This window comes from Mugil cephalus, chromosome 1 (assembly GCF_022458985.1).
Source record: "Mugil cephalus isolate CIBA_MC_2020 chromosome 1, CIBA_Mcephalus_1.1, whole genome shotgun sequence".
NCBI lineage: Eukaryota > Metazoa > Chordata > Actinopteri > Mugiliformes > Mugilidae > Mugil > Mugil cephalus.
The window spans coordinates 46,978,697-46,989,844 of NC_061770.1; the positions used below are offsets into that span (position 1 = coordinate 46,978,697).

General features: G+C 43.1%; 1 protein-coding gene across 1 annotated transcript; it reads right to left on the reverse strand.

The window, feature by feature from the left end:
• Positions 1-5,903: 5,903 nt before the first annotated feature.
• Positions 5,904-8,301, reverse strand: mrpl52 (mitochondrial ribosomal protein L52). Its single transcript, XM_047599909.1, has 5 exons — positions 8,194-8,301; positions 7,796-7,865; positions 7,369-7,436; positions 6,269-6,333; positions 5,904-6,169 (listed from the first exon to the last, which is right to left on the reverse strand). Exons 1-5 carry the CDS (start codon positions 8,225-8,227, stop codon positions 6,017-6,019), a joined length of 390 nt encoding a protein of 129 aa, XP_047455865.1. The 5' UTR covers positions 8,228-8,301; the 3' UTR covers positions 5,904-6,016.
• Positions 8,302-11,148: the final 2,847 nt, after the last annotated feature.

Below are 11,148 nucleotides of genomic sequence, written 5' to 3' on the forward strand. Positions count from 1 at the left end.
GTGCGTCTATTTTTGACAGCGACAGAACAGACAAGCCTCCAGGTTCCCAACCTGTAAAACAACAGGCCACGTTGTCCCCGTCGCCAGGCAACGGAGCGATTTGACATCTGCCTGATCAAATCTGTAAACCAGGAAGTAAAAAAAGGGCATTCATTACAAATTTTTACAGGTGACAAAGATGAGTGTAGCCTAGTAAGTGTTATTACAAATTAAACCATTAGCATTGGTGCTAACTTGGTTAGTGTTGAACACTGTTGTAGGTGTTGTCTTAACAACACTATTCCCACTGTCCTTCCACTCTTCCACGTACTGTGCACTAATCCGACTGACTTGAGACATTTTCTCAATTTTTTCGACCCACATCTGTTCATCCTCTTTCCCCCCTCTCTGGCCAAACTCTCTTTTTCTTTTTCTCTCCCTCTCTCCATCACCTGGTGTTTCCATTTGTCTCAGTGGATCTCTCTCAGGCCCAGTAACTGTTTCGACTAATCCATCTGTATAAACAAAGCTCTGCTGCCGCTCCACTGGACGCAGCCTCTCAGCCGTGACAGCATTAGGTCACGATCATCTGAGCATTTGTTAGAGAGTTTATAACGTGTTCTAATAAAGCAGCTTTAGTAAACAACATTTATCGCTAGGTTGTGCTAGGTTCTTAGAAATCAGTTTGACGGAATTAACCACATTACTTGGAAAAGGACCACAGTGAATAACATTCTTGCAAAACAGACATTTTAGACATCTGCCAACTTTGATTTTGAAGTGTCATTGAGAAAAATACTTTATGTCCATATGAAGTGAAGGAAATCCATATTTGTTGGAGCTTAGTTGTGCTGAGCAGTGATATATAGGAAAAATCACAGCCATTAAACAGCACATTTGTTTTAAAACTGTCACATCTGTTGAATCCCCTTATTCCCTGTAGACACATCTGACATCTTATGGGGCTGTCTGACCTGACTGATGCACTATGTTGTGACCTCTTAAAATAAATAAATAAATAAATAACCTGGTCTTGTATTTGTGTTTTTAATTCAATCTTAACCTCCAAGAGAAAAAAACAAACAAATTATTGCCTTAATCCGACTGTAACTGGACAACTTGAGTGCATGTAAATACGTCTTAATCGGAGTTAAACTAGACAACTCATGTGCGCATGCTCCACAACCGCTGCGCTGGTGTATGACAAATACATCCAAGAAAGCTGGTCGTAGAAGAAGAAGAAGATAAAGAGAGCTGGTAGAAGAACCACCCAAGGGATAGCGCCATTTTATCTGCACCATACGAGATTACAAAAGCTGAACTATTATCCATCTTGTTGTTGTTTGAAACACCACTCTGCCGCATGAATGACTCTTGTTTATTATATGACGTAATAGGTCAACTGGAAAGGGGGCTGTATTAACATGGTATTAACCCGCTGAAAAGATACATATCGCCACCTAGTGTGGAGGAGGAGGACATGTCCCCGTCAGCTATTCGATTTCTCTGCTGCATGTAAACTGAGACAAAGACCGGATTCAGGTAGTCAAATTATAAGCATAGCTCAATTAAACTGTGCATGCAAATGCACTGGCTGGGTGAACCTATTGGGAAGTCGTAATCCACAGATACGGAAACAACGCAAGGTTATGCAGGCAATTCATTGGAATTACTTGCCTGGAAGTGTGTTGATTTTCTGGGACACCTTGTGAAACCCTATCCTATGCTATCGGTAGTGGTGCAGATAATAAGGAGGAGTGGAGGACAGGACATAAAACACCCGCAGACTGTGTCAGACAGCGCATTTTTCCACTTGATTCTGTTTATTCTTTTCGGTAATCTGGACGTCTGTTTGGATTTTCACTCGTCCGCCAAGCTTCGGTTCGGCCTCTCGTCTCACAGGTCATGAGAACTTTGGCAGCCGCGCTGGCTTCCTCTCCTCTCCGTCCTATCCCCTTCACCTCCTCTCCCCCGTCAGCCATTTTAACGCTGAGCTCACACAGTGCGGCGGGGCGGTGCAGAAACAACCATCAGGCTCAGCAGTCCCTCTCCATGCCAGGCAGGAAGTGGCCAGGGCAGCTGCTTGCAATTCAACCTGGGACTTTGTTTGGGTGACCTACATTATGGCACTAATTACTCTCTACTGTAACCTCACCTCTTCTCCTCTTTTTCCCATTTTCCCTCTTCGGCGGTGGAACTTTAATCAGTACGTTCACTCAAATATTTACACTTGAGTGCATATTCTGAATTTGTGTTACTTTATACTTCCAGCACACCTCATTTCAGAGGATAATACTGTGATTATGACTCCAAGGTATTCATCAGGCGCAGTGAATGCAGATAAAGGGACTGTATGCAAACATTCAAGTAACTAATAAAGGAGGAAATGCTTCTATTAAAAGGCGGTCACAGTCCCATTATAGTTTTTTATGCTGCAGTAAAATCATCGTTCCTCACATGTGGTTAACTACATACTTTCTGTTCCATTTAATGTTCTTTACTGTCGATTTAAATTAACAATAAAGTTTTAAATCAATATGAGCGCACCCATGACGAACAAGCCTTGCGTAGCCGCAATTAATTCTTTGGTATTTGGATTTCATTATGAAGCATGTTTCAACTCATGAAGGGGAAAAAAAAAAAAATCCACAGGCGACTGGATAGTCCTACAACCAGTCAGGGCCGTGAATTGATCAACCTCATCTCTGAATTAAACCTTTTGTGCTTTAAAGTTATTTCGGCGTCAGTATCTTGATACACACAAGACGTGGCATCTAAACATCTCGTCGCAAACAAAAGTAAACTCTCCAAGTGTCCATCGCGGCGTCATGGCCGCTCAGGAAGATCTTCCCCAGGTCTAATCACTTCAGAGTGGAGCCACTCCACAATGAAAATTCCCCCACTGAAGTTTTGTGGGTGGGGGAACTTCAGGCCGGCTTCCACGGTACTGACGAGCCGTGATTGTTAACAACAAATGGAAACTCGGAGCCGTTTTTCTTTCGAACAAGAACCTTTATTATGTGCACACCATGTGCATAACGACGGTGCATAACTTCAACGCGCTCCCGGCATCACCTCTCTGACTAATTCCCGGTTAAACGCACACGTTATAAAACACTGGCATGAAACGTGTGTGTGAAAATCACTTGTGCAGTATAATATACCAAGGAAGCCACGTGGTTTACTGTTAAACCGGGCAACAAACAAGGATAATTGCAGCCTGCAGGGCCAGTTCTCATACAGTCATGCACAGTTCAAAATGTTCAAGCTGGTTTTTTGTTTTTTTTGTTTTTTGTCCAGCATGCTACCAAAGCTGCCCCCTACCCAGGAACACCCAGGTCAGGAAGCAGCGTTTGGGAGCGAGTTGCTGAATCAGACCCTCCGCAAACCCCCCCCCCCCCCCCAACACTCTACACCGGTGGTGCTGCCCGTCCTCCTGCACCCTGGTCCCGCTCATATCTGCCAGGAAACCCTCCCATCCTCTAGTCTGCGGGTGAGACTACAGAGGTCTGTCAGCTAATCTTCAACTCCAACCACATCTGTGTCATCCCTCAAGCTCCCTCCTTCCCCTTTTATCCTCCATGCTAGTGGACCGGTACACCCCCCCCCCCCCCCCCAAAACACCCACCAGCACTCATGCCTTCCCTCCCTCCCTCCCTCCATCGCTGACTTGTGCACAATAAGCAACATCTGGTTCTCATTTCCACAAAACCAAAACAACACGAGGAGGAGAGGAAGGGAGACATGATGGGGGGATGGGAGGAGTCGGGAAAGAGGTCGTCGCGGAGGGAAGCAGTATGCGAAAAAGACGGTGAGTCAAGAGAAAGGAGCAGGAGTTACATTTGTCACTGCCGGTGCAGCTGGAGGCCTTTGAGGGTCCAGGTGTGAGGAGAGTGAAGGCTGCCGCCTTGTTGACCCCCACCTCCCCCTTTTTTTTTTTTTTGTAACACCTTCTGGGGCCTGCTCAGCGTCCTCCCACACTTCTATAACACAACAAACAGTCAGCTGCTTTGGTGAAAAGAAAAAAAAAAAAAAGACAAGGAGGCGGTGAGGTGGGGAGAAAACTCCCATCTCCACAGAAAAGAATTTGCAACTCAGCGGCCTCGCAGCCCTAATTACAGTGAGGCTTTGCTGAAGTCTGCAACAAGAGCCGAGAGAAAAAAAACAAAAAAAAAGAGGGAAAAAAGGAGGGGAGAGAAAACTGGGAAGAAGGGAGAAGAAAGCAAAAAAAAAGAAAAAAGAAAAGCAAAAGTGAGGGCGAGCAGAAGGGGGACAGAGAGGAGAGGCTTACCTCATTTTGTAAATAGTGTTTATAGGTCAGAGTCGCATTAAATTAATGCCGACTAATCAAAGGCACAGCTGCTCTCTGCCACATGTCCAGCTCAAGGTCAGCGTCCGGCCCAGTCTCAGCATCAAAATAATCGAAATCAGAAAACGCGTGAACGGAAGGAAAGCGCATGAGCCGAACTGGAACCAGATTCCAGGCAACTCATTTATGTTCATTAAAATGATCATTTAGTGTCATTCATCATTTAAATCATGTGTCTACGTGAGCCTGTTTGTAAGTTGAGTTAATGCTGAATAACTGGTTTTTGTTTTTCAAACTTATTCACAGGTGCATTCAGATAAACATTCACTATGTTATTACCTGCTACACTAACTTAAACGTGGACACATGTAGCACAGGGTTAGCTTTAATTCAAAATGTTAAGTCAAGATAAAATCAAAATCTGATGCAACTGATTTATGTTTTCAGCAGTTGATTTAAAGTTTGATCGCCCCAAAAAATGGACATGTGTATTTCATGGTCTTTATCACCGATTTAAATGATGTGTTTACTTCGTAGGTCGTCTCTACACAAGTCAATGACATGCTAATTTAATGTGGAACTAATATCACATATGGAATAATTTCAATCTTAGAAAACACACTAATACACGGGGTGAACGGTGACAAATTTTAACGGCTAAAAATGTGCTATACACAAACTCCGACGTTCAACACTTGATGTAGGCCTTCAGAACGTAGTTCCCAAACCTTTTCTCCATTAGATTTCAAGCTTTACAAATAAATTTCAACGTTCAACAATTTTTATTCCGCCGTGATCTTAAAACCTCTGCTGAAACGTCCCTGCATCCAACACAAGGCTACAGCTTCAACAGCGCTTCAGCAACGTGTAAGAAACATCCGAGGCTGAGAATCCAAATAAAAGTCACTGAACTGGAATCAGTTTTAATGCTACAGATTTATGTTTTCAGCTTTTAAATATAAGCCTGACGCAACACGGGAAAGTGATTCCGCAGCTTCATTAAGACTTCAAATTTGAGTCGATACCAGAAAATATCCCTTTCCTCTGGATGAAGCTTTGCGCCAGCCTGGCGGCGGAGAGCTAATCATCTTTCCAGACTCCGGCCTTCGGGAAAGGCTCGTTTAAAACTCTCCCTTTCTTTAGCAGAGGAACACAAAGCCCGCTACGAGCCAACATCACGGATAGATGGAGCCTGACACCGTGTAAACTCTGGATTATTCTGCCGTTTGCATCGCTTTTCTTTTTATTTAAACTAACCCACTTCACTGAGGCGGCCCCGAAACGTTCGTCATGTGTTTCGAGTAATAACACGTTACAACAGCATGTCAAGGTGCAAACACACACACACACAAACACACTCGTAAGAGCGCTCACACACAGCACGGCAGTGAATCAGTGCTGCTTTATGTTTGCCAGCTCCTCCCTTCCTCCGCCGGGCCAAAAAAACTCCTCCGAGTCCAACTCCAGACAAAATGGCGTTTGAGCCCTCGCGCCGAAACGCAGAAATGCTGCATTCTAGTGGAAGCAGGGAGACATTAAACGCAGCGTCGAGGCTCCACGTTACAGCTTCTCCATCCAGCCACCGCAGACACACAATCACAGCAGCTTCGACGTGTGAATCAGAAAAAAACACATTTATTGCATGAGAGAAAAAAAAAAAAAGACAGATCAAGTTATAAAGCTCATACGTCTTCACAAATATATTCATCAACACGTGACCACCTGGGGCTAACTTTGAGATTTTTTCGCCATCAGCAGCTTCCCCTTGGGTTTGAGTAAAAGAGACTTCTTGTGCTCCTCCGCTCTTTTGGCCTCGTCCTGTCTCTTCTCATACTTCTCTATTCCTCTGTCCATCTCTGAACTCAGCATCACGATACGTCTCTGAGAGACAGAGAGAGAGAAAGAGAGAGGACGGACTATTAGATGAAAGAAAGTGAGCGATAAGGAGAATGTTTGTGTGCTTTTTTTAAAGGTACTCACAGCTAAAACTTCTCTCTCTTGCCTTCGTCTCAGCTGGCCCTTCAGCGGAGGTGCTGGTCGTCCATCTGTCCACCAAACAGCATGAGAGGTTATTTCACATTTGTCTACATGCGGTCGTAGCTTCCTCGCGTTATTAGAAGAACGGACATTGCATTTCTGGAGCAACCGAAAAAAAAGGCCACGTTAAACTTCCAACCCTAAATACTCACTAGCTCACACGTGTTGTTTGATAAGCTCCTTAAAAATCCAAACGCTAGAGACACTTTTAAACTTTCCCTCATCGACTCCACCTAAAAGAGAACGTGATGGATATAGTTTTAAGTTTAATTCCAGTCTACACCGATCAGCCGCTACTCTACAACCACCAACCAGTGACACTGATGATCTCGGTCTTCTGGTAAACCTGAGTCTTGGCGTTTATGGGGATGTTACTTTGATATGTACCATAACCTGAACATTAGTACAGACCAATGATACTCCAATGACATGGGAGTGCTCCTTGCTTCCTGGTGCAATATGATCCCCAGACAAGCAACGCACACCCACCCGCCCATCCACGCCAAATAAAATGTGATTCATCAGACAGGAACGTTCTTCCGTTGCTTTGTGGTCCAGATCGGATACACACTAGTCCACTTTCAGCAGCTGACAGGGGACACCTCCACCGGTCTGTGTCTACGCAGCCGCACACAAAACATAACGTGCGATGGACTGTGTGTTCTGACATCTCTGTATCAGAGCCGGTGTTATTGCTGGCCTGTGACCTGGTGGCTGTCTCACTACTTTTCCTTCCTCGGACCACTTTTGATGGCACTGACCGCTGCAGACACCGCAAGAGCTACACTTATGAGTATACTCTGACTCAGTCGTCAGGCCCTTGAAATGTGTCCACTGACCATTAACCACACTTTTCCCTGCTTCTAACATCAGCTTTGAGGCGAACGTGTTCACTTGCTTCCTGATATATCCCACGCAACGACAGACGCCGTGATTGCAAGTGGTTTGGGTACGACGTTGGTCCCGTTTCACCCAAACCACTCAGCTCTGCTGTGCTTTCCTTTGATGCTCTTCTAAAAATTATAATGAAAAGTAATAAATACCTGAGAAGGACCAGTCAGGCAGGTCTGTTAGAGGTCCGTACTCTGTGCCGCTTCTGGAAAGTCCGTGTCTGCAGGCAAACACACACACACACACTGATCAATGAGTGTGCACGATTTACTTTAATGCTTTCAGACTTCTTAATGGGTTCACATTTCACCTGCCTCAGTCTGAACTCAAACTTCTTCAAGCAGAAATAGAAAATTGCAAATAAAAAACAGGTTCCGTCCACATTTATCATAACTGGCTTGACTTGAAGTGGCCCCACTTCAATGTGTACATGTCAATATTGTAACGTCCTGTTTAATAACGCCGCTACTACTAGGCACAGAAGTGTTTCTGACACGAATAAAGGTTTTATTCAATCAACTAATCGCTGTTCAAACAGCTAAACCTTTATTTACTCACAGTAAACTACAGCAGACTTACTCTTTCCTCCATTTCTGTCCGGCTTGAACTCCGCACGTTGTGCTCAACTGTCTGCCGGAGAGTCTTAACACTGGAAAACAAAACACAAACAACGTTAGACGCCTACAGTACTACCAGAAATATCCGAGTTACGTTTCAAAGTATGGTGTGTGATGTTTGCGAGGAGGCAGGCACGGATTTAAAACCTGCTCTCACTCATTCACAGTTGACAGGCACCACGGTTAGCATGAGCCTACGAGCTAGCGGACGCGTTTACGGCAGCTGTGCTCACAGAGGCTCGCGGAGCTGTGCGTCAAATGTGACGGCTGGTACCGACAAATATTTACAAGGACAAAACGCTGCTTTAGGGTTTAAAGCGACTACAAACACAAGACGTTTATGAATAACCTCTGTCTCACCTGAGCAGCACAGTGTCCTTACGGGAGCCGCCATGTTGACTTCCCTGCACAAATCCACGTTGGCCGCCAGGTGGAGCTAAAGGCGCACAAAGCGCCCGAGAGTCGCTCCACTCCGTTATTTTCAATGAAGAAGTCGGTGTTCGCGAATAAGTGGTAGAAAGTAAATAAAACAGAGCTAAAACAAAACAGTTTCTCTTTTTTTATGGTCGTTTTTTCTTTATATGTTTATATCTTAAACAACAGGTATATAGTTGAACAAGAGACTAAAGATCTGATTTAAAAGTATAAGATAACAATATAACTTAAATGCAAGGTGTATAAATAAAATAACTTTTCAAAGTTGTGTCATTTGGGATTAAAGATTAAGAATAAATTTGTAATTCATTTTTATTTGTAGCAAATGCGAAAGGGATTGTTAACTAATAATATTATGGTCCCTCCATTGTAGTTGAGGTTGCTGGCTAAAATAATTAATTCCTTTTGTGACATGTACAGTTGTAACGAGGGCCTGAAGTCAAATAAATGTATGCGTAAACACACTAACACTAAACAACCAACACAGAAAACAAGGGCTGACGTATTACTATTAGCTATGAGTACATGAGTGCTTGTTTGTTTATAGGTGCCTGGGCCCTTAAAGGAGTTATAGTCTGGTGTGGAAACTTTGAAGCGTTTCCAGTGTATACAAGAGGGGGGGTCAATGAGGGCCTAACAGTTCATTTTTTGCCCTGTGGCCCTTTAACAGCACACTGCAATATTTAAACTGTGATTTTCCTGCTGAAAGTCCAAATATGTGCACACTTTTATTATATGATCTGATTTATGTGTGGTTTAGTTGGCGTTGGCAGATTTTAAATGTTGATTTATATCTTGGTTTTTAAACACTTACTGACCTGGTTGCTGCCTGCTGTCCAGTGGGACCTCTCTGGTCACAATGTGGTGGTTTTCTGACTGAATCATACTTTTTTTTTTTGCCGAACTCTTTGATGCTGTTGTATTTTAAACTCTGTACATTTCTGAACATATTTACTGTTGTATGCAGCAACTGAAAAAGACTATTCCCAGAGGAAGAGCGTTGCCTTGACAGAGAGGACTTTCTGTAAAGGGACTAGAGGGGGATGGAAAAGAAAAGAGCTCTTAGGAATTTCATTTAATGTGATTTTAAATGTCACATTTAATATGTCAGGTTGGCTGGTTATGAAAACAACCACTCATGACATTGTGGAATATTTTGGTTTGAGATAAGACCTTTGAACACCAGTTTTAAAATCTAAAAACTGTCATGCAGAGCCTTTTTTAAATTGAGGCATTTCTAATCTTTGTTTGTTTTGTTTTTTTTTTTTTACTTTCGATTTTTTCCATTGCTGACGTTCTTTGTGCTTAAGAGGTCCGAAAATATATACAAAATAATAAAAGTTGAGAGGAAACTAATTCCCTAAAATTAAGCATGCTTTGAGTCGAATTATATTATCTCAAATGTCTGGAGTTTGCATAGTCAAAACCAGAATGGCCTGGAAACGGTTTCTTTTATATTGACCATTCTTTTTAAACATCTCCCTTTCACTGGTCTAACATTTGCTGCATGTGTGTTTATGTTATTAATGCAAATTATTCAAACGTTCCTCCAGGAAATGCGTAAAAAAATATATATATACATTTGTTGTTTTTCCACGGTTGACCTTTGTAACAATTGCCCGAGATAATTACAGAATAATGCACGGAGGAGCTGCATATCTGTAAATCTAATAGGCATGACTGCACTGAGCTGGAGCAGTATAATAGCTACAGACAGAGCGCAGCAGCTCTTCAAAGTATTGTTTTTTTGTATGAACTGCTCCGACACTAAGCCCTGAAGAATTTCTCTGTTAGCTTTTCAGACAAGTTCCCACTCGCAGCCCGAGGAGTCTGCAGAGGTTGGCTGCAGGAGCTCCGGTGAACCGCAGGGGCCATGAAAGGCTCCATGTGGAGGGGGCTCCGGGGCACAGAGAAAAGCCGACAGGTCTCTCCAAACACAGACGGACAAACAGAGTCGCGCGTTATCAGGGCTTGTTGTGTTTATGGCGTGTCCGTTAACTGCCACGAAACTCCCGGAATCGGCTCTGACTAATGCTGGCCAGTCCTGAAATAGTAGCGGGATGTTTACTCTGTATCGTCCTTGGAGAACTCAGACACGCCGAAAAAATTCACAGCAGCGTCGCTCCGCCGTGTCCCTCCGCGCATTCCACAGGCTGGTGGTACAACAAAGTAGAGCCGTCGCCTACACGACTACGTTTTACTTAAAAGTGACTTTAATTCGAAACAGCAGCACACGTGCATTATTTAAACAGAGGCAGAGCAATTATTGCAGTAGCCACTTTACAAAATGACTTTAATATAATTAAAACCTGTGAATCTGAAATGTCCATGTTTATGTTCAATTCATATGATTCATCATTTTTAGCACAATTTTAATGTTGCTCAAAATAATTTAAGCAAATGAACAAGCTGTTGGATGTTTTTCGCTTTACAAGTAAAGTAAATTTAAATGCCAGCTTGTGTAACTTTGCAAAAGGTGCACTATTTACACATGTATGCATTTATTACTATAGAAATGTATATGTTAAGGCTTTTCTAAAACAAAAGAACATATATAACCACTGCTGGGTCACAATACACTTTACCTTAGTTGTTATCCACTTTTAAGTATTGTCCTCCAGTCTATTTCCCCCTTCACATCGAAAATACCGGGTCAGCAAGTGACTTCTGTGGTTCTGCTCATCACCTTTAAATGTGATCAACACATCATCTCAGCTGTCTGGAATAAATAGGCAAATTACCCCAAATCAGAATTTTAAAAATAAATTAAAAGCATGAATACAACAGTTGGGCGGCACAGTGGTGGGACAGGTTCTCCCTGTGTCCGCGTACTCCGACTTCCTCCCATTGTCCAAAGATTTGCTTGGTTCATTGGTGATT